This window comes from Callithrix jacchus, chromosome 3, assembly GCF_049354715.1.
Source record: "Callithrix jacchus isolate 240 chromosome 3, calJac240_pri, whole genome shotgun sequence".
In the NCBI taxonomy this organism is placed as follows: Eukaryota; Metazoa; Chordata; class Mammalia; order Primates; family Cebidae; genus Callithrix; species Callithrix jacchus.
This window is the reverse complement of record NC_133504.1, coordinates 175,971,816-175,996,607: the sequence shown is the minus strand read 5'-3', so window position 1 is coordinate 175,996,607 and position 24,792 is coordinate 175,971,816. Positions and strand designations below refer to the sequence as shown.

The following is a 24,792-nucleotide window of genomic DNA, read 5'->3' as shown; positions in this document are numbered from 1 at the left end:
ATTTGAATTAAATATATTCTGTGGTTTATATGAAAAAAAAGGAATCTGCTTCCAAACATATCTAAGACACCTACAGAACTGCCACAAACAAAACAGAGAAGAGTGAGAGAGCACCCAAAAGTAGCGTGTGTAGTTACCTATGAGGAAAAGACTATTAGCTGGCAGTCACACAATCACAGCAAAAAGACAGTTATGTGCCTAGACAAAAGATCTTTTAAGAACAAAAGTGAAAAAGAAAAAGAAAGAAAAACCAAAAATAAAACCCTGCGAGTTTACTACCAATAAACCTTTATTTAAGGAATGCCCAATCCCAGAAGAACACATGAAATATATGAAGGAATGATGAGCAAAGGAGATGATAATCAAGTAGGTAACACTCAACGAAAATTGATGATATAAAACAAATGGTTGGGTTTAAGTTGTGGTGTCACAAGAAGTGAAACAGCACTGGAGATGGCTATAAGTGTCAAAGCAGGTGACTCTAAATTTCTATTAACTATACCTTTAATACTTTCGAGGGTAACTACAAACAGAATAGCAGTAGAGTATATAACTTCAAAATAGGCAAAGAAGGAAAAGTGAGGAAATTCAATACAAAAGAAAATAAGGAGGAAAAAAGCATAACAAGACAAATAGCAGATAATAAGATGGTTGAAGCAAATAATTACAAGGGTAACAGCCACAAATCAATATATGATATTATATGAAAATACAGTAAGAATCCCAAATTAAATAAGAGTAAGAATATCAACATGTGTGTCTGTGGCCATCCAATTTGGAAGGTATGGAGGAAGTTTACCTAAGAAAGTAATGTTTAAAAGGAAACCTGGAAAAAAGATAGTATTTACAAAAAAACTGATTGGGGGTAGAAGGTAGCTTTATTGTTGGTGTTCTGAGGTTCTGAGAGTGTATGACATATTCAAGAAAATGAGAAAAAGCCAGTATGAAGACTAAAGAAAGAGAGACACAAGATGCAGCTGGATACGTGGGCAGGGGCTGGTTCCTGGAGTTTAGGATTTTAGACATTATCTAAAGGGCAATATGAAGCCATTAAAGGGTTTTCAGCAGGAGAGTGTAGGCCTAGAACTGGAATTTTAAAATATCATCTGTTTCTTCTATCCCTGCAGTCAGAGAAGGTTAGATAAGGGACACAGGACCACCTAGACACATGTTTTATTTTTTAGGTCAACTAAAACATGGCATCTTCCCAAGCATGGAATATAACATTTTTTTCCACATGTTTTTAGCCACAGAAAACAAAAGCTCAGCATAGAAAAACAAGATAGATAATTTCATTAGTGAATATAGAAAAATTTTTAAACTGAACTTTAAAAATTGTTTAGTGATTTCCAAACAGAATTATAAAACTTAATTTATAAACCATAACATCATAAAACTATATATGGCTCTCTTACACACAGTAACACCTACCTTAATCACAGCCAAGAAAGCAGAACAGTGGCGGTGGCAGCAGCAACAAAGGATACTTAATAACAACTAAATATGATGCTGAAATTCATATATTTTATTCATATAGTCTTTCAAATAGTCACTGGAAGCCGACTTAGTATTAGTCCTATACATAATTTGTTAAAAAGAAATATAAACTAGAAGTTGTACGTTCTAAAGTTTACCCTACTGATAACATTTTGAAGTAATTTAAAAAAATCTTACTTATCTCTTGCTAATTGAGAAAATAATCCTAAAAATTCAAAATCATTACATGGTGGTGCAACAGTTAATGTCCATTATTATGACACAATGTTCCACATCGAGTTTTGAAAAGCTTTAAAAAGTACAGTGCAGAATATTTTCCAACCAAAATGTTTAAAATAAAAAATTTCATTGTGAAAACATCATAAATGCAACGGTCAAGTCACAATTCTCATTTTAGTTATCAGTGGCATTTGAGGATGATGAATATTTTTAATTTACTAAATAAATCTGATATACCGTAGACAATATCAAGCACTGGAGACATAAAAGTGAAAAAAGACAAGTTTCCTGCTCCCAAAGGTAGATTACAATGGAGAGATAAACATGCAAACAATTACAATGCATTGAGAAGTTTACTATAATGAAAGTTCTACCGGAATACTCATTGGATCTTACGGTAGAAAACTGCATCAACAAAGTCAGTGAAGTACTGCTGTTCCATCTCTGCCCACATCCATTCTTGTTCTGTATTGGATTGGCCTAGTCTTCACAGTTGTTACAGTAATGATAAAGGTCAAGTTGCAAATTTCATCTTTTACACTGGAATTTGTGAGAAGTTTTTACTCTGGCCCAAGATTAAAACTGATATTTAAAAAATATATACCTGACACACTAATGTTATTTATACCTGTTTCTTAACTCAATGTACTAGGACAAAAAAGAATCCTGGATATGGGCAATACATGCCTTACCTTCCTACGAGTTTCTGAAGAGCAGAGTATTTATGCAAATCTGAAGAATTTAAAATGTACAAAGAAATATCCTCTAATATTTGGAATGCCTGGATAGAATAGTAAAATGGAGATGAAAATAGCCATGTTTTCCTCAGGGTAACCATATTTTAAGTCAGTACAGAGTTGTGAAAAAGAAAGGCAATAACAATGAGGAAGATGGAAACTGACTTATGAAGAACAATTAAGAAAGCTGAAAAGATTTGCATGGAAAACAGACATTTGAAGAAACATAATAGTTTCAACAAATATTTACAGTATTACTGTGTCAAAGGACTAGAGTTTCTCATATTGGTGCACAAAGAAAAAACAAAGCAAAACAGGAGAAAACCCTGAAGGTTATCATGGAAAAGAGGAGTCTTTGAGATGTAATAATTTTTACAAGTATTTACAGTAAAGTAAAATGCTGTTGCAGATGAAAAAATATAAAACAATGAGTATATTCTTCATAGCTATGAGGTTAACTATTAGAGTTGCCAACGATTTTCTGTAAATACTTAGTCAGAGGCTGAATTACCATCTCTTACAGAATAAAAGAATCCCATATAGGGAATGAAGCTGGGCAAAATATTCTTTTAAGTATCTTTTTCTTTGCTTATTTGGCTACTCCAATATCTTCTTCTGATACTTGTTTATGCCTATTTTTCTCATTAGTTGTCTGTCTCACTGGTGGTAGTTTTGTTAGCTGAATGCTTGTTAGATACATCAGTTATAGATGAGGCTTGACATTTCACTTTCTTCAATGACTTCTATACTTGAGTTTTAGATTTAAGAATAGTCAAATATACAAAATTGTTTATGGACTGTGATTCTTGCATTTTAAGAACTTCTTCCCTATTTTGAGTTAAGATATTATCCTCTAATTTCCTCTTTTAGTTTGCTTTTCACATTTAGCCTTTAAACTCAACTATTTTTTAGAGTGGTATGAGTTAGAGATCCACCACATATCCCCCTTTTGGGTAATCAATTGCCCTGGAACTATTTATGAATATGGCGTTCTTCTCAGTGATTTATAATGGAGCTTCTGGGCTTACTGATCTGTCCTACTTATTTTTATCCTGGACAATAGCACCCTGGTTTAATTACTGCACTTAATAAATGTTGCTATATTTAGCAAGACTATATTTACCACCTTGACTTGATTATTCTTGGCTCTTTAAGTCTTGCTTGTAAATTTTAGGATCAGCAAGCCACATTTAACATAAATCCTGTCAGAATTCTGCCTGGAATGGCATTGAATTAGTAAGCACATTAAGGGTAAACTACTATCATCTTTCAGTCTCACATTCATTTAAAGTATAATTACTCATTTTGCTGGTCGTCTTCAACTTCCTTCAATGTATTTTTATAATATTCTCCTTAAGACCTGATATAGTTTATCTAAAAGTTTCATTCTTAGGCATTTCACTGTTTTTCCTGTTGTTGCAGCTATTGCAATTATAATTTTTTGATAACTAGATTTTCTAATTGGGTAGCTGAGTGAGGACTGCTCATCAAATGTTTAAAACTAATGATGGTGTGCATTTTTCGTGTTATCTTTTATTTTAAATCTTTAGGTTATAATGTTTTTGGTAGTAGAAGTACCCATCTATTATTCTTTGTTTGATAAGCCCTTTTTATCATAAATATGTTAGCTCTTGTGGAATAATTTTTTCTATATCTATTAGAATGATACAGTTTTTTAATTAAGAAAATTTTTCAAATGCTTAATCATTCATGCCACCTTAGTCATTATTATGTTCTTATACATCACTGTACTCAATTTGCTGATATTTATTAAGAATTTCTGCTCCTAGGCTTGTAGATTGCAATATTTCTTTCTTTTGCTACCTTTGTCTGGTTTGGGTATCAAGATTATACCAACATTTCTTTTTTTTTCTATTATTTGAAACAAAGTAGAAAAAAAGGAAAGCCCAAAATAGGAATTATCTGTCGCTTTAAGAGTATATAAAGTTCTATAAAACCATTTGGCATGGAGAATTTAATAAACTTATGGGTTATACTATCCATAAATTTATTTACATCATTTATGGATATATTATCTATTGGATTTATGGATTATCATCTAATTTGAATAAAGTAACTCATCAAATAAATAACTGGCTTACATGAGTATTGTTAAAAATTATAGTGAGAATAATGTTAAAAATGCAAGCACTAGCAAATAACATTAAAAAGAGCACAACTGACACTGCTACCACTAGTATAAGCTCTTTACTGACTATACCATAAGGTAAAAACAGTGAAATCTGGTCAAAAAGATTAAATTCTTAAGGAAGCTATTTGAAATATGGGTTTATAATTTCTATCATTGCTAATGAAACTCTTCTAAAGTATATTATCATTCAATAAGATATTGGCAGTGAAGTCATCATGATTAGGAAGACATTTAAAAATTGTTTGTAACATTTTTATTTAAATCCTAAAATATTTATAGAAAGATTAGTACATATAGTGTGTTAGTAGGTACATACACACACATACATATGCACACCCAAATGCATCGAAGCGTATGTGCTCAAGTTTTCCTTGTTTGGTGTGCAAGTAGGCAAATTTTAAGAAACTGCCAATGCATACCATGGCAGAATGGTTTCATAAAAGAAAATCTTATCTTGTTACTCTCAGTCTAGTAGCTTTCTACGACTCCAAGAAAAGTCGAAATTTCATCCCTACTTACTTCTTTAGCTTCATCTGTCATCATTCTTCCCCTTGCCCTCTATAACTCAAACCACATTAAACTACATAATTTCTATCCTCAAGTAAGACTAGAATCACATGACAAAAAGTCATCCAAAAATTAGTATTATCAAGAAGACTATTTATAGATTTATATCCACTATCACTAGTCTTTCCACCCTCAGGATTTTCACATATTTTTGCACTTTACTTAGACTATTATAATAATTTAAATAATTACATGACTTGTTTTCTATATATACTTGGATCTGTCTTGCCACTTAACTTCATAGAATCAAAGCTCTAAAAACTGGAAATTTACTTTTAAAATGCCATCTATTCTAACCAGTCACCTGATGCTTTTCAATACCTCCAATGATGATGCAATCAGGGACTCATTCCTTTTTTCCTTAAAAATTTCCTTAGAAATATTCTTTATTATCTAGACCTGAAATCTATTTCCCTCTAACCTCTAGCTAGTCATCCTAATTCTACTCATTGGACCATTCACAGAAAATTCAGTCCTATATTGTTAGGGTAACAGCAATACAAATATTTATAGATCACTATCGCTTTACTTCTAAGGCTTCTTCTGTGGTGGTAAGGAATAGGTCGGAGAGAGTATGGTGAGACTAGTATTTGAGTATCTTTCATGAGTTTGTTACTAAATATTTAATTCTCACATTGCTCCAATGGGTCCATTATTATTATGGCCAAATTACAATGGAAGAAATTAAAGGTCTGATAAGTAACGTTACCTATTACTTAAGTTACAGATAGGTAACTTAAGTAACAGAGCTGGGATTTCAACCACAGCCTGTCGCATACCAAAGCCTATGTTCTAGTCTCTTCAGAAATTCCCAAAATGAGAGGAGACATAAGGGAATATAAGGCATGGAAAAGCAAATTAAAAAAATTCTAAAAAATCCTCTGTTTTCTGATTTCCAAAATTCTATGTACTGATATTGTTTTCCTTAAGCCTTCAGGGGTGTCCAACCCTTTGATGTGAGGATTTGTTTTTTTTTTTTTTTTTGCTTATCTGTAGTGGCAGATACCATAAAAATTACACAGGGAACCACCACCCCCAACCACCAGTCCCTGCTTTTTAAAGCTCAGCAGTTATCGTTAGTGTATTTTATGTGTGGTCCAACCAACTATTCTTCTTCCAATGCAGCCCAGGGAAGCCAAAATGTTGGACACCCATATGATGTCATAGTTATCTTTGACATTTCTTTCTCTGTCTTATAACCTATTATCTTAAAATTAGTCAGAAATTGTCACATAAATGCTTGCAACCTAATATTAGGGAATGAAAAAGGAAAAATTATTCCCATATTTCAGCCTCTCTAAATTTTAATCTGATTTATACACTGAAACAACGATCTCTTCAAACACTAACTAGTATATTCTTCTTAAGAGACCCAAACTAACATCATTGCTTTCTGGTATTAAATTTAATGCTTTTTTCTTATGGCTTCAAAAACTGACAATACGATTCCTAACCCATATTAACAAAAGCTACCTCAATTGTCCTTTGCTCGGATAAACACTTAAGTCCTCACACACACTTAAAAGCCTCTTCTCCCCTTTCCTCTGTAAAGTTATGGTTCTCTTTTAATTAAAGTCCAACATGGTCTTCATTGGTCAGGCTCCTTATGACAAATATGTCTCCATACAGTTAGTTACATGATAACATTATCTTTGTTACACATATTCCATTACCTCTATTCCCAGTTACATCATAAACTGGAAGATAAATCATTGACTTTTTTCCTCTCCTAAGTACAAAAAAGAAACTAAACAAGCAAGTGCTTAATGTTTTCAGCTGTCCACTAAAAAAACAATTATTTCTTATAAACATCTCTTTATTTATCTCCTTTATTTTTTAAGCTGTTTATTAGGATTTGTTCACCATAAACTTTATTGCAAAAGGAGTTGAAATCAATTCAGATTTCCTCTTTCATGAACAAAGATGCAAATACAAAAGCTGTAAATTTGTACTTCTCTCTAGTCCATATTACATGAACAAATTAAAAGGCATATTACATCCAAAATAGATTTCTTTATGAATATAAAAAGTTGCAAATATACATTTAAGGATATACAACATAAAATTATATATTGCATGCACACAAAAATCTTACCTTGCTGAGTATTTTGTTCTTGCATTCGATTCACAGTGAGGTCTAAGGGGCCTTCCTGCTCTTCCTGAAGGGAGTTTTCTGCTTGATTCATTTGGATACTTTTACATACAATACTTGGTCCAATTGAACCATTTCTATTCTCTTGAGTTTTACCACTTTTTGAAATGTACTCAATCGCAAATTGACGTATCATCTTTTTCATTAATTCCTGAGCAACTAGGGGAATGTTAGGATCACAGTTCTGAGGAAGATCTAGGGAAGAAATAAATATAATAATCATTTTAAAAAGAGAAATGCAAATTTTACCAACATTTAAATTTATTTTTATTACAAATTAATGATTTCAGAAGTCTTTTATCATCAGTCCATAACTTCCACTGTTTTCTGGGAATTAGCAACAGAAGCTTTGTAGATTTAATTAGTTTTATAATAATATATCAACCAAAATTTGCATATTTAATTATTTCATACGATTAAACATTCTCAGGTCCCAAACTAAAATACAGATAAAGAATTACACACAGAAGCTGAACAATTTATTCTCAAGAGTTCTAATATTCATTCAGATGTATTTTATTAAAATATTAAAACAGTATGTGAACATAAATTGTATGAATAACAAATTTTTACCCTAATATACAAAGTGCATGCATTAACTAGGAAAACATTGTAAATTCTTATAATTCTGTATCCATTCAATTCTGTAAAATGTGCATCTCATATATATCCTGAATGTCATCATCAAGGATTTTTTATTTCCTTGATTTTTGACATAGAAAAATTTTCATCGTAAAGAGAAAATGAAAAAATAGTACAATGATACAATTTCTACGAATATTCAAGAAATGTTACTGGTCTGCCAAATTTGCTGTCTTTTTACTTTATTTTTATTTGTAGAACCATCGAAATTGCAGAATAATCACAATTTACTCCTAAATATTTCAGCATGGATATCTTAAGATAATTCTGTACAATGAGAGTATCATTGAGAGTTTTACCCAAAACATTTTGATCAAGTACAACTGCCATAAAGGACAGACATAATTAGACCCATATCATGTTCCTAGGGCTCTACCTTAGAATTGAATTTAGAGCAAAGTTTAAAGCACAATAGATAGTGCTACTCTGTTTTATTCACCCATTCACTTTTTGTCTCTTTATATTATATTGAGGAATAAAATAAGTCCATGTGTGAGACCACAAAACTTGGCAAAAGAGAGGGAGAAAGACAGACAGAGAGAATGCTTCTCAGCTACTGATTGGTTAGTGAGCCTCCCAAATCACTTGCACAAGTTGTCGTAACTACAAAAAAGCAAGTAACTTAAGATTTAGATGTAGGTCAGGAATTGTAAAATCAACTTTTTACAAGGATCAAGCTAGTATTAAATATTTGCCCAGAAGAATACTGCCATCTGGAAATGGGGTTTACTGCCCCCTATTAGAAAGGAACACTTCTTTTTTCCCTTAATTCTTCATTTTCCAAAGTTAACTAATTTACAAAGCCCTATGTGGCAGCTGCTTCAAGATGGTCCTCAATAATTACTGCCTCTTGATAAAACATTGCTGTGCAATACCCCCTCATCCTCCATGTTGTAACATGGGTGGTCTTTGTACCAATAGCGTATTGTGAAAGTATCTGTCACTTTGGAGATTATGTTATAAATTAATGAAGGTTTTATACTGGACACTGATGAACACTAATTCCCTTGGTTGTTGTTTTCTCTTTCGTCCCCTTCCTCTCTTTTTTTCTCTCTCTCTCCCCTTCCCTCTCTCTCCTCCTCTATCTCCTTCTCCCTTTTACTCGTGTGTCCCTTCATCGCTCTCTCTCTCTGTCATCACTCACTCTAGAGAAAGCCATAACTGTGAGCAGTCCCAGGAGGTGGCTCACATGAAGAAAGATGGAAGTCTTCTGCAAGCAGCCAAATATGTGAACTTGCAAGACGTTCTACAGCAATCAAATCTCGTATGACCACAACCCAGCTCACTTCCTGATTGTACCTCGTGAAAAAGTGAGCCAAAACCAACCAGCTGAGCAACTCTCAGATTTCTGACCCCAGAGAAAATGTGAAATAATAAATGTCTGTTACTTGAAACTGCTGAATTTTCGAAGTAATTTGTTAGAGAGTAGCAAATAATAAAGATTTGGTACATATTAGTGGGATGCTGCTGTAATAAAAACTGAAAATGTAGGTGTCACTTTCAAAACAGGAAGTGGGCTCTGGGAATAGTATTAATGAAAGGCTGAAGTAACTTAAATAAGCTGTTAATAGAATACTCACAGCCTTTAAGAAGGCTGCAGAAGAACTAGAAAAATGAGGTAAATATTATCGGAATTATGTAATGGCAGAAAGTTTCACAACACTGTTGTCTTCAGTAACTTGGGAAGCAGAAAATGTGCCCAATGAATTGGGTGATCTATCTAGGGAAACAGCTAAGCAAGTGTGGAAGGTGGCCCTGGTTTCTTCTTGCTAATTATAGTAAAGTGCAAAAAGGAAGCGATAAACTAAAGGAAGAACTATGATATGGTTTAGATGTTTGTCCCCTCTAAATATTGTGTTGGAAGGTGATTCTGAATATTGAAGGTGGGGCTGATGGGATGTGATTGGAACATGGTCAAACCAACCCAACTGCCCCCATAGACTGTTCTTTCTGATAAACACAGAAATGGCACCTTCTGGTCTTAAAAGGCTTAAAACTTGTTTTATCTGAGTTCCTTCCTCAGAAAAGGACCTTCCGGCCTCTCAAAGAAAGTATCAAAGAACTGAAACTCACCAGATGATGGCCCCTCATCATGGATCCCTCGTTCACCATGATTGCTTCCTTGCCCCTTCCCTAATTCTTGTTTCCTTACACACTGCTATGTTTCTTCCCTGCTATATCAACTTCTAGTTTTAGTCAGTATGGATTTGAGACTGAGCACCCCATTACCTTGGCTGCAGCTCCCAATTAAAGCCTTCTTCCTTGGCAATACTTATTGTTTCAGTGATTGGCTCTCTGTGAAGCAAGCCGCAAGACCTATATCAAATTCCTGGTGCTTTGGTAAACAATGGTGGATCCCTCATGAATGATTTAGCACTATCCCCTTGGTGATAAGTGAGTTTTCCCTCAGTTCATGCGAGATCTAGTTGTTTAAAAGTCTGGGACCTCCTTTTTCTTTCTCTCTTGTCATGTGATATGCCAGCTTGTGCTTTGCCTTCCACCATGATTGTAATGTTTAAAAGTCTGGGACCTCCTTTCTCTTACTCTCTTGTCATGTGCTATGTTGGCTTCTGCTTTGCCTCTGCCACGATTGTAAGCTTCCTGAGGACCTTACCAGAGCTGAGCAGATACTGGTGTCACGCTTGCACAGACTGCAAGAGCATGAGCCAATTAAACCTATTTTTTTGGGGGGGGGGTCTCTCTCTGTTACCCAGGCTAGACTGCAGTGGTATGATCTTGGCTCACTACACCTCCACCTCCTGGGCTCAAGTAATTCTCATGTTTCAGCCTCCTGAGTAGCTGGCATTACAGGCTTGTAACACCATGCTCAGCTAAGTTTTGTATTTTTAGTAGTTGGGTTTTGTCATGTTGGCGAGGCCAGTCTAAAACTCCTGGCCTCAAGTGCTCTGCTTGTCTCAGCCTCCCAAAGTGCTGGGCTTATAGGTATGAGCCACCATGCCTCAGGTATTTCTTTTTTTCTTTTTCTTTTTGAGATGGAGTCTTGCTCTGTCACCCAGGCTGGGGTGCAATGGTATGATCTCAGGCCAATGCAACCTGTGCCTCCCAGGTTCAAATGATTTTCCTGCTTAAGCCTCCTGAATAGTTGGGATTACAGGTGTGCACCACTGCGCTCGGCTAATTTCTGAATTTTTAGTAGTGATGAGGTTTCACCATATTGGGCAGGCTAAGATATTTGTCTTTTTTTCCCCCTTTTCTTTCTTTTTGAGACAGAGTCTTGCTGTGTTGCCCAGGCTGAAGTGCAATGGGCAAGAGAGTGCAATGGTGTGATCATGGCTCACTGCAACCTCTGCCTCCCAGGTTCAAGTGATTCTCCTGCCTCAGTCTCCCGAGTAGGGGGAATTACAGGTACGTGCCACCATGCCCGGCTAAGTTTTGTATTTTTAGTAGAGACAGGGTTTCGCCATGTTGGCTAGGCTGATCTTGAACTCCTGACCTCAAGTGGTCCACCTACGTTGGCCTCCCAAAGTGCTGGGATTATAGGCCTGGGATTATAGGCATGAGTCATCACTCTAGACCAAGATATTTCTTCATAGCAATGCAAGAGCAGATTAATGCAGACCATTAAACAAAGAGACAGCAGGTATTGATTGTTTTGAAAATTTTCAGTCTATATAGAACGCAAATAATGCCAAAATAAAGAACTGATTGTTGAGCAAAGATTAAATCAGGAAAACAGCTAGAAAAATATACTTCATAAAGGTGAGTCGTTTTCTTCCAAATTTGACACAATGTTGTGGGTCTCTTGTGAGTTGTTGTTGCTGTTTTGCAGGGTGGGAGGGGAGAAATATAACTTCATTAAACAAAAGATCTCTGGGAATTAACCAAAGGCTTACAGCCATCAAGGAATTGTCTATTCAAGAAAATCAGCTGGATCTCAGTAAGCACAGCAAGCTATCATGGCATTTTAAACTGTACTATTCTTCTTTTGAGCTGAAGCTGCAAGGTAAAACGAACAAACAAATGCACTATTCTCATCCTTCCTCCTCAAGATATACAGAGCCCTTGTGGCAAACACTGAGAGTCTTATGATTCTAGACATATAAGGAAACCTCTGTTCAATCATTTGCTGACCACTAAGCTAACTAGGTGAAGATCTCGGTGGGCACAGAATACAAAGAATACTAACTTAACAGAATTAGTTTAGAAAGTCACTAAACAAAGAATAACCATAACGACACGGCAACAAAACACCTTAAGGTGGAACATAATCTGATTTCCAGTTGTCATATTGTATTATTTTAAAGATATAGTTTTTAAACAAAACATTATGGAACATGCAAAGCAATAAAAATGTACCACACATGGGGAAGAAAGTCAACAGATGATGTCTCTGAAAAAGCCCAGATATCGGACTTTGCAGACAAAAACCTTTAAATCAGATATTTAAAGTATGTTCAAGAATAAAAGAACACCACAATTATATAAATAAATAGAAGTTATAACAAAGAATCATACAGCAATTGTAAAGTTTGAAAGTAAACGAATTAAAATTAAAAATTCTCTAGATAAACACACTGGTAGATTTGAGATGGCAGAAGAAAGAACCAATCAACTCGAAGACAGGTCAACTGAGATTATTCAGTCTAAGGACAAAGACTGAATAAAGGGGAAGGTAGGTAAGTAGGTAGGTGAACAGAGCCTCAAAGACCTGTGGGACACCAATCAAATGTATCAAGATTTGCAAATGGTATTCCCAGAAGAAGAGAAGAGAGAAAAGCAGAAATAATATCTGAAAAAAATGACATTGCCCCCAATTTGAAGAAAACATTTATTTGCACATCTAAGCAGCTCAACAAATGCCAAGCAGAACAAACTCAGAGATCACATTTAGATGCATCCTAATCAAACCAAAGACAAAGAATAAATTTTGAAAGCAGCAAGAAAAAAAATCATCACAAGTAAGGGACTAAACAAACCCTTAGCTAAGTTGACCAAGAAAATAACTAGAGAAGGCCTGAGTTATCTTCTGAAACAAGAAATGAAAGATATATCCCTAACGATCTTAAAGAAACACAAGGCCGGGCACGGTGGCTCAAGCCTGTAATCCCAGCACTTTGGGAGGCCGAGGCGGGTGGATCACGAGGTCAATAGATCGAGACCATCCTGGTCAACATGGTGAAACCCCGTCTCTATTAAAAATACAAAAAATTAGGTGGGCACGGTGGTGCGTGCCTGTAATCCCAGCTACTCAGGAGGCTGAGGCAGGAGAATTGCCTGAACCCAGGAGGCGGAGGTTGCAGTGAGCCGAGGTCACGCCATTGCGCTCCAGCCTGGGTAACAAGAGCGAAACTCCGTCTCTTAAAAAAAAAAAAAAAAAAAAAAAAACACAAAAGAAGGGTTCTTTGGCAAGACGGCCGAATAAGAACAGATCCAGTCTGCAGCTCCCAGCAAGATCAAAGCAGAAGGCCAATGATTTCTGCATTTCCAAGTGAGGTACCAGGTTGATCTCATTGGGACTGGTTAGGTAGTGGGTGCGGCCCATGGAGGATGAGCAGAAGATGTGGCATCACCTCACCTGGGAAGCATGAGGGGTCAGGGAACTCCCTCCCCTAGCCAAGGGAAGCCCTGAGAGACTGCCATGAGGAACAGAGCACTCTGACCCAGATACTATGCCTTTCCCATGCTTTGCAACCCACAGACCAGGAGATTCCCTCCAATGCCTATGCCACCAGGGGCCTGGGTTTCAAGCATAAAATGGGGTGGCCATTTGGGCAGAAACCGAACTAGCTGCAAGAATTTTTTTTCATATGCCAGTGGTATCTGGAATGCCAGCGAGACAGAATTGTTCACTCTCCTGAAGGGGGCTTAAGCCAGAAAGCCAAGTGGTCTAGCTCAGCAGATCCCATCCCTACAGAGCCCAGCAAGCTAAGATCCACTGGCTTGAAATTCTCACTGCCAGCACAGCAGTCTGAAGTCAACCCAGGATGCTCAAGCTTGGTGGGGGAAGTGTTTGCCATTTCTGAGGCTTGAGTAGGCAGTTTTCCCCTCATAGTGTAAACTAAGCTGCCAGGAAGTTCGAACTGGGCAGAGCCCACTGCAGCTCAGCAAAGCTGCTGTAGTCAGACTACAGCCTCTTGAGATTTCTCTTCTCTGGGCAGGGCATCTCTAAAAAAAAAAAAAGCAACAGCCTCAGTTAGGGGCTTATAGATCAAACTCCCATCTCCCCAGGACAGAGCACCTGGGGGAAGGGGCAGCTGTGGATGCAGCTTCAGCAGACTTAAACACTCCTGCCTACTGGCTCTGAAGAAAGCAGTGGAGCTCTGCTAAGGGACGACTGCCTCCTCAAGTGGATCCCTGACCCCTGTGCCTCCTTACTGGGAGATGCCTCGCAGGAGGGGTCAGCAGACAACTCATACAGGAGAGCTCCAGCTGGCATCTGGTGGATGACCCTCTGGAAAGAAGCTTCCAAAAAAAGAAATAGGCAGCAATCTTTGCTGTTCTGTAGCCTCCACTGGTGATACAGGCAAACAGGGTCTGGAGTGGACCTCTAAAAAATCCCAGCAAACCTGCAGCAGAGGGGCCTGTTACAAGGAAAATCAACCAACAGAAAGGAATAGCATCAACATCAATCAAAAAGATGTTCAAACAGAAACTCTATCCGAAGCTCACCAACATCAAAAACCAAGGGTAGATAAACCCACGAAGATGAGGAAAAAACAGTGTAAAAAGGCTGAAAATTCCAAAAACCAGAATGCCTCATCTCCTCCAAAGGAACACAACTCCTTGCCAGCAAGGGAACAAAACTAGATAGAGAATAAGTTTGATGAATTGACAGAAGTAGGCTTCAGAAGGGGAGTAGTAACAAACTCTTCCAAGCTAAGGGAGCATATCCTAACCCAATGTAAGGAAGTTAAGAACCCTGAAAAAATGTTAGAGGAATTGCTAACTAGAATAACTAGTTTGGAGAAGAACATAAATGATCTGATGGACCTGAAAAACACAGCACAAGAACTTTGTGAAGCAAACACAAGTATCAATAGTCAAATTGATCAAGTGGAAAAAAGGATATCAGAGACTGAAGATCAACTTAATGAAATAAAGCATGAAGACAAAATTAGAGAAAAAATAATAAAAAGAAACAAAGCCTCTAAGAACTATGGGACTATGTGGAAAGACCAAACTTACATTTGATTCATATACTTGAAAGTGATGGGGACAACTGAATCGAGTTGGAAAACACACTTCAAGATATTATCCAGGAGAACTTCCCCAACTTAGCAAGACAGGCAAACATTCAAATTCAGGAAATACAGGGAACTCCAAGACACATAATCGTCAGATTCATCAAGGTTGAAATGAAGGAAAAAATGCTAAGCACAGCCAGAGAGAAAGGTCGGGTTACCCACAAAGGGAAGCCCATCAGACTAACTGCAGATCTCTCTGCAGAAACCCTACCAGCCAAAATAGAGAGAGGGCCATTATTCAACATTCTTAAAGAAAATAATTTTCAATCCAGAATTTCATATCCAGCTAAACTAAGCTTCTTAAGCAAAGGAGAAATAAAATCCTTTACAGACACGCAAATGCTGAGAGATTTTGTCACCACCAGGCCTGCCTTACAAGAGTTCCTGAAGGAAACACTAAACATGGAAAGGAAAAACCAGTACCATCCACTGCAAAAACATACCAAATTATAAAGACCATCAAACTATGAAGAAAATGCATCAACTAATGGGCAAATAACCAGCTAGCATCATAATGACATGATAAAATTCACATATAACAATGTTAACCTTAAATGTAAACAGGCTAGATGCCCCACTTAAATGACACAGACTGGCAAACTAGATAAAGAGAACGAACCATTGGTGTGCTGTATTTAGCAGACTCACCTCATGTGCAAAGACACACATAGGCTCAAAATAAAGGGATGGAGAAATATTTACCAAGCAAATGGCAAGAAAAAAAAAAGCAGGGGTTGCAATCCTAGTCTCTGATAAAACAGATCTGAAACCAACAAAGATCAAAAAAGACAAGGAAGGACACTACATAATGATAAAGGGATCAGTGCAACAAGAACAGCTAACTATCTTAAATATATATGCACCCAATACAGGAGCACCCAGATTCATAAAGCAAGTTCTTAAGAGACATACAAAGAGACTTAGACTCCCACACAATAATAGTGGGAGACTTTAACACCCACTGTAAATATTAGATCAACGAGGCAGAAAATTAACAAGGATATTCAGGACCTGAACTCAGCTCTGGACCAAGGAGACCTAACAGACATCTACAGAATTTTCCACCCAAAATCGACAAAACATATATTCTTCTCAGCACCACATTGCACTTATTCTAAAATTGACTACATAATTGGAAGTAAAACACTCCTCAGCAAGTGAAAAAAAACAGAAATAACAGTTTCTCAGACCACAGTGCAATCAACTTAGAACTGAATTCAGGATTAAGAAACCCACTCAAAACCACACTACTACAAGGGAACTGAGCAACCTGTTCCTGAATTACTGGGTAAATAATGAAATTAAGCCAGTAATAGAGAAGTTGTTTGAAACCAACAAGAACAAAGACACAATGTACCAGAATTTCTGGGACACAGCCAAAGCAGTGTTTAGAGGAAAATTTATAGCACTAAATGCCCAAAAGAGAAAGCAGGAAAGATCCAAAATCAATACCCTAACATCACAATTAAAAGAACTAGAGAAGCAAGAGCAAACAAATTCAAAACCTAGCAGAAGACAAGAAATAACTAAGATCAAAGGTGACTGAAGGAGATAGAGACACGATAGACCCTTCAAAAAGAATCAATGAATCCAGGAACTGGTTTTCTGAAAAAATCAGCACAACAGACCACTAGCCAGACTAATAAAGAAGAAAAGAGAGAAGAAGAATCAAATAGACACAATAAAAAATGATAAAGGGAGTATCACCACTGATCCCAGAGAAATAAAAACTACCATCAGAGAATACTGTAAATACCTCTATGTAAATAAACTAGAAAATCTAGAAGATATGGATAAATTACTGGACACATAAACCTTCTCAAGACTAAATCAGAAAGAAATTGAGTCCCTGAATAGACAAATAACATGTCCTGAAATTGAGGCAGTAATTAATGGCCTACGAACCAAAAACAGCCCAGGACCAGATGAATTCACAGCTGAATTATACCAGAGGTACAAAGAGAAGCTAGTACCATTCCTTCTGAAACTGTTCTAAACAACAGAAAAAGGGGACTCCTCCCTAACTCATTTTATGAGGCCAGCATCATCCTAATATCAAAACCTGGCAGAGACACAACAAAAAAAGAAAATTTCAGGCCAATTTCCCAGATGAACATCAGTGTACAAATCCTCAATAAAATATTGGCAAACCAAATCTAGTAGCACATCAAAAAAGCTTATCCACTATGATCAAGTGGGCTTCATCCCTGGGATTGAAGGTTGGTTCAACATATGCAAATCAATAAATGTAATCCATCACATAAACAGAATCAATGACAAAAACCATGATTATCTCAATAGATGCAGAAAAGGTCTTTGATAAAATTCAACACCTCTTTATGCTAAAAACTCTCAATAAACTAGGTACTGATGAAACTTACTATCTCAAAATAGTAAGAGTTATTTATGCCAAACCCCAGCCAATATCATACTGAATGGGCAAAAGCTGGAAGCATCCCCTTAGAAAACCAGCACAAGACAAGGATGCCCTCTCTCACCACTCCTATTCAGCACAGTATTGGAAGTTCTGGCCAGCGAAGTCAGGCAAGAGAAAGAAATAAAGGGTATTCAAAAAGGAAGAGAGGAAGTCAAATTGTCTCTGTTTGCAGAGACATGATTGTACATTTAGAAAACCCCATGGTTTCAGCCCCAAATCTCCTTAAGCTGATAAGCAACTTCAGCAAAGCCTCAGGATACAAAATAAATGTGCAAAAATCACAAGCATTCCTATACACCAATAATAGACAGAGAGTCAAATCATGAGTGAACTCCCATTCACAATTGCTACAAAGAAAATAAATTACCTAGGAATACAACCGAAAAGACCCCTTCGAGGAGAACTACAAACCACTGCTCAAGGAAATAGGAGAGCACACAAACAAATGAAAAACATTCCATGCTCATGCATAGGAAGAATCAATATTGTGAAAATGGCCATACTGCCCAAAGTCATTTATAGACTCAATGCTATGCCTATCAAGCTACCATTGACTTTCTTCACAGAATTGGAAAAAACTACTTTAATTTCCATAGAGAACCAAAAAAGAGCCCAAATAGCCAAGACAATCATAAACAAAAAAGAACAAAGCTGGAGGCAGCATGCTACCTGACTTCAAACTATACTACAAAGGCCACAGTAACCAAAGCAACATGGTACTGGTACCAATACAGAGATATAGACCAATGGAAGAGAACAGAAGCCTCAGAAATACCACCACACATCTACAACCATCTGATCTTTCACAAACCTGACAAAAACAAGCAATGGGAAAAGGATTTTCTATTTAATAAATGATGTTGGAAAAACTGGCTAGCCATATGCAGAAAACTGAAACTGGACCCCTTTCTTAAATCTTATACAAAAATCAACTCAAGATGGATTGAAGACTTAAATGTAAGACCTAAAACCATAAAAACCCTAGAAGAAAACCTAGGCAATGCCATTCAGGACATAGGCATGAGCAAAGACTACATGACTAAAACATCAGAAGCAATGGCAACAAAAGCTAAAATTAACAAATGGAATCTAATTAAAGAACTTCTGCACAGCAAAAAAAATTATCATCAGAGTGAACAGCCAACCTACAGAATGGGAGAAAATTTTTTGCAATCTATCCATCTGACAAAGGGCTAATATCCAGAATCTACAAAGAACTTAAATTTACAAGAAAAAAAAAATCCCATCAAAAAGTGGATGAAGGATATGAACAAACACTTCTCAAAAGAAGATATTTATGTGCCAAGAAACACATGAAAAAAAGCTCAGTATCACTGGTCACTGGAGAAATGCAAATCAAAACCACAATGAGATACCATTTCATGTCAGTTAGAATGGTGATCATTAAAAAGTCAGAAAACAACAGATGCACTGTTCACAATAATGCCCATCAATGATAAGTGCCCATCCATGATAAGACTGGATAAAGAAAATGTGGCACATATACACCATGGCTTCCTATGCAGCCATAAAAAAAGGATGAGTTCATGTCGTTTTCAGGGGCATAGATGAAGCTGTAAACCATCATTCTCAGATAACTAACACAAAAACAGAAAACCAAACATCACATGTTCTCACTCGTAATGGGAGTTGAACAATGAGAACACATGAACACATGGACACGGGGAGGGAAACATCATACACCGGGGCCTGTCGGGGTGGGAGGTTAGCGGAGGGATAGCATTAGGAGAAATATCTAATGTAGATGATGGGTTGATGGGTGTAGCAAACCACCATGGCACATGTATACCTATGTAACAAGCTTGCATGTTCTGCACATGCATCTCAGAACTTAAAATAAAATTAAAAATAAATATATAAAATTAAAAATATAAAGAAACACAAAAGATTATTAAAAAATACTATAACAACAGTATGTCAATTAATCAGATAACCTGATGAAATGGCCAAATTCCTAGAAGGACAGAAACTACCAAATTGACTCAAAAAGTAACAGAAAATATGAAAAAAACCTGTGAAAAGCAAAGGGACTGAATTCATAACCAAAAATCTACCCCAAAGAGGGACCCAGGAACAGATGGCTTTAATGGTAACCTCTACCAGATATTTAAAGAAATATTAATCCCAATCCTTAAAAGCTCTTTCATAAAATGGAAGAAACAATTCCTACTATATTTATGACGTCAATATTATCCTGCTATCAAAACTAGAGAAAGCATATGAAAACTATCAAATAAAAAACCCTATCTATTAGTAATACACATATTAGAAATATTGCAGGTTCAGTTTCAGATGATTGCAAAAGAGTGAGTATTCCAATAAAGGTAGTTGCAAGAAGTTTTTGCTTTCCCAGTACCTATAAAAGTTATGTTTACCCTATAGTCTATTAAGTGTGTAATAGCATTATGTCTGAAGAAGTACCCATACCTGTGGTGTAATGCTATATACTGGCTCTCATCCATGGTTCTTGGCTCGTAACTCCAACAGCCCTTGTTACAGTCTTTGGTGTGTTAGGTCTCAGGAGCAGGCCCAGGAAACAGAATCTCTCCTGCCCTCCTTTCACCTGCCCCAAAACAGAACTCTAATCACCTGCTTTTATAACAACGGGTCTTAAGACCTCCTTAGAGATGGCCTTGCCCTATACCCTGGAAGAAGGAATGCTGATGTCATGAAGCTTCCAAAAAATCGGAGAAGGAAAAAAAAAAAAAAAATCGAAGAAGGCTGGGTTCAGGAGGTTCCAGATAATGGAACACGTGAAGGGCCCTGGAGGCTGCTGTGCCCAGGGAGCACCTGGAAGCTCCACATTCCCATGCCTTGCCCTATGCATCTCTTGATCAGTATCCTCTGTAATATCCACCTAGATATTACTTATTCTAGTAATATCTGTAATAACTAGACTAAGCCAGTTAAGTATTTCCTTGAATTCTATGAGCCACTCCAGCAAATTAATCAAACCCAAAGAGGGGGTTCATGGAACCCAACTTGAAGCCAATCAGTCAGAAGTTTTAGAGGTCTGGACTTGCAACTGGTATTTAAGGGTGGGGGCAGTCTTGGGGACTGAGCCCTCACCCTGTGATATGTGACACTGTCACCAAGTACACATTATCAGAATTGAATTAGAGGGCACCCAGGTGGTGTCCACTGCTTGGTATGTGGGGAAAACCATCAGGCCTCTGGTCACAGAAGTCTTCTGCATTGTTGACTATTGTGATGGTATGAAAATACAGGAAAAAAGCGCAGATTGAGAGAGTTTTTCCTGACAAAATACCTTAATTTAAGAATACTTTATTGTTAAAAAAATTCTAACAATCATCTCCATCTTCAGTGAATGGTAATCTTTTTGCTGGTGGAGAATCTTGTGTCAATGTTGACACCTGCTGAATGATCAGGGTGGTGGCTGCTGAAGGGTGAGGTGGCTGTGGCAGTTTCTTAAAACAATGAAATTTGCCCACTGATTGATTCTGCTTTCATGAAACACTTATCTGTAGCATGTGATGCTATTTAATGGCATTTTACCCCAAGTAGCACTTGCTTCAAAATTGGAGTTAATCCTCTCAAACCCTGCCACTCCTTTATCAACTAAGTTTATGGAATATTCTAAATCCTTTGTTGTCATTTCAACAATGCTCACAGCATCTTTGCCAAAAGTAAATTCTCTCTTAGGAAAGCACTTTCTCTGCTCATCCATAAAAAGCAACTCATCGTCTGTTAAAGTTTAAACAAGACATTGCAGCAATTCAGTCACACCTTCAGGATCTACTTCTCTTTTTAGTTCTCTTGCTGTTTCTGCTACATCTGCAATTGTTTCCTCTTGAAGCCCTCAGTTATCTATGAGGGTTAGAATCAACTTCTTCCAAACTTCTGTTAATTCTAACATTCTGACCTCTTCCCATAAATCAGTAATGCTCTTTTTTTTTTTTTCATTTGGCAACCTCCACCTCCTCAGTTCAAGTGATTCTCCTGCCTCAGCTTCTCAAATAGCTGAGACTACAGGTGTGCGCCACCACAACCGGCTAATTTTTTCTTGGTATTTTAGTAGAGACAAGGTTTCACCATGTTGCCAGGATGGTCCCAATCTCCTGACCTTGTGATCTGCCCACCTCAGCTTCCCAAAGTGCTGGGATTACAGGCATGAGCCACTGCGACCTACCCAATCAGTAATGTTCTTAATGGCATTTAGTGAATCCTTTCTAGAAGGTTTTCAATTTACCTTGTCCAGATATACCAGAGGAATCACTATCCATGGCAGCTATAGCCTTACAAAATGTACCTTTTATAATAAAACTTGAAAGTAGAAATTACTCCTTGATCCACAGGCTGCAGAATAGATGTTCTTGCTTTCAGGGCATGAAAACAACATTAATATCCTTGTATATCTCCATCAGAGCTCTTAGGTAATCAAGTGCATTTTCAGTGATTTTTATTCAGCATTCATATTTTTAAAGGAATTGTTTTTTCTGAGTGGTAGGTCTCAACAGTGGATGTGATGGTTAATACTCAACTTGATTGGAATGAAGGATGCAATTATTGTTCCTGGGTGTGTCTGTGAGGGTGTTGCAAAGGAGATTAACATTTGATTCAGTGGACTAGGAGAGGCAGACCCACCTTCAATCCCGGTGGGTACCATATAATCTAATCAGCTGCCAGCTCAGCTAAGATAAAAGCAGGCAGAAGAATGTGGAAAAATTAGTCTGGGTAAGTCTTCTGGCCTCTATCCTTCCCCGCGCTGGATGCCTTCTGTCCTTGAATATCAAACTCCAAGTCCTTCAGCTTTAGGACTCTTCAGCTTTTGGACCAGTGGCTCTTGAGCCTCCAACAACATAGTGAAGCCTGCACTGTCGGCTTCCCTACTTTTGAGGTTTTTGGGGCTCAGACTGGCTTCCTTGCTCCTCAGCTTGCAGAAAATCTATTAGGGGACTTCAACTTGCGACTGTGTGAGTCAATACTCTTCAATAAACTCCCTTTCATATACACATCTATCCTATTAGTCCTGTCCTATTAAAGAACCCTGACTAATACAGATTTTAGTACTGGAGTGCTTCTAGAGAAAGAAAAGTTTAAAGATGGAGTTTTTCAGTTGGTTTTGGGGTTTCTGAAATTGGCTGCTTAATATGATTAGACCCAAAAATGTTAAGGACTCTACTTCTAATAGTATGGAGAACACTGATAGTCCTTGGCATGAACTGTTTAAAGAGTTATGCAAATAAATGCATATGATACTCCTAATTCACTGCTTGTGAGAGGCAAAGAGTTTGGTGACTCTATACATAATACCTTTGACCATATGTAAAGAACCAAGGAACATAATGAAGTTGGTTGATTGCTCCTAAGTTCACTAGACAAAGTGATGAAAGAAAACGATGAACTCAGGGATTCTCTCTCTCGACCCAAGAGGAACAAATCTTCTAAGATTGCCCTGATTAAGAGTTTTATCTCCTGCCAAGAAAGAGCTGAAATTGTGGAAAATCAGACACAAGCTCTTATCATGCAAGTGGCTGACCTGCAACAAAAGGTGCACACACAGCCTTGCAAGGTGTTTACTGTTAAAGTGAGGGCACTGACTCTAAAAAAACGGGACTTCTGGGAGAACCCTGATGAGGCTGGGGCATTCAGCTCCTAAATTCTGATGAGCCTTTTTTTGCCAGAGGAAACAGCTTCCCCAGTCCCAGTGGTGGCAACATCCCCAACCCATTCCCTCCCCAACCCTGGTGGCCATCAGCTTTTCTACCATTGTCTAAGATGTATCCAACACTGCCTGAGGCAATAGTGATGGCCTCCCAAGCAGCTGCCAGGCAAGGCAATGCTGATTCACCTCAGGACCCACCCCCAACATCTCTTTGCTTCCAGACCTGTAACTAAATTCCCAGCAGATCCCTAAAGGTGAGGTTTAAAGTGTGACCCACTAGGAGGTGTACTACACTCCAAGATAACTGAGTTTTATAGTTTATATAAGCCTCCCTGGAGAACAGGCATGGGAATGAATATTAACAGTGTGGGATAATGGTGGAAGAAATGTAAAGTTGGATCAGGCTGAATTTATTGATTTGGGCTCACTATGCAGGAATTCTGCAATTAATGTTGCAGCTTGGGGAGTTTTTTTTTTCTGTGTCTTAAGAACTTTTTCTTTTAAAAAAGTTATACTTTTAAGTTCTGGGGTACATGTGCAAAACATGCACATAATAGGTATACATGTGCCATGGTGGCTGGGGAGTTAAAAAAGGTTCTCATAGTTTATTTGCTGGTTAGCTGAAATATGAATTAAATGATGGGCTCAAGGCCAGGAGCAGTGGCTCATGCCTACAATCCCAGCACTTTGGGAGGCAAAGGCAGGCGGATCATTTGAGGTCAGGAGTTCCAGACAAGCCTGGCCAATATAGTGAAACTGCATCTCTACTAAAAATATAAAAATTAGTTGGGTAAGGTGCCTTTAATCCAAGTTATTTGGGAAGCTGAGGCAGGAGAATTGCCCGAACCTGGGAGGTGGAGGTTGCAGTGAGCCGAGATTGTGCCATGCACTCCAGCCTGGGTGACAGAGCCAGACTCCATCCCTGCACCCCCTGCCACCCCCTAAAAAAGATGGCCTTCTTTGAGAAAGCTGGAAATACCTAATCTCCCTCAATTTAATGTAGAGGAAGGGATCCAAAGGCTTAGGGAGATTGAGATGTTAGAGTAAATTAGTCACTTTAGACCTACTCATCCCAGCTGGGAGGTTCCAGAAGACATATTCTTGACTGATGCTTTGCAAAACACATTTACAAAGGCAGCACTTGCATCCTTAAAGAGCTCTGTTATTGCTCCTCTGTATGCCAGATTTTACAGTGGAAACCAGGGTCACTTAACTACAAAATTTAAATGCAACAGGAGTAACTGGATCCCAAGGTGGCAGGGGCCAAGTGGCAGTACTCAACTGTCAAAGGCACGGTGGGCGTAGTTACCATAATGAACAGCAGAGGCAAAGCAGCAATCAGAATAGTCTGACCCATATGGAGCTCTGGCATTGGCTAATCACAGTGTTTTGAGAAGTAAAACTGATAGGAAGCCTATTGCATTCTTAATTTATATAAACTGAAAACTTCCAGGTCGAGTGAACAAAAGACTGATATGAATTATTAAAACAAGATTCACAGCTCGTTATTCAATTTCCAGATCTTGAACTACTTACA

At 37.6% G+C, this 24,792-nt stretch overlaps 1 protein-coding gene across 39 annotated transcripts in view; it reads right to left on the bottom strand.

Moving 5' to 3' along the window:
* LCORL (ligand dependent nuclear receptor corepressor like) overlaps positions 1–24,792 on the bottom strand; it is a 198,332-nt gene that overhangs the window by 58,022 nt on the left and 115,518 nt on the right. For all 39 annotated transcript variants that reach the window (XR_013533171.1, XR_013533173.1, XR_013533175.1 and 36 more), the window contains one exon: positions 7,268–7,519. Coding sequence is in view for 28 of the 39 variants with exons in the window: in XM_035293973.3 (XP_035149864.1) it covers positions 7,268–7,519 (252 nt within the window). In the remaining 11 variants the exon portion in view is untranslated. The remainder of the gene's footprint in view (positions 1–7,267; positions 7,520–24,792) is intronic.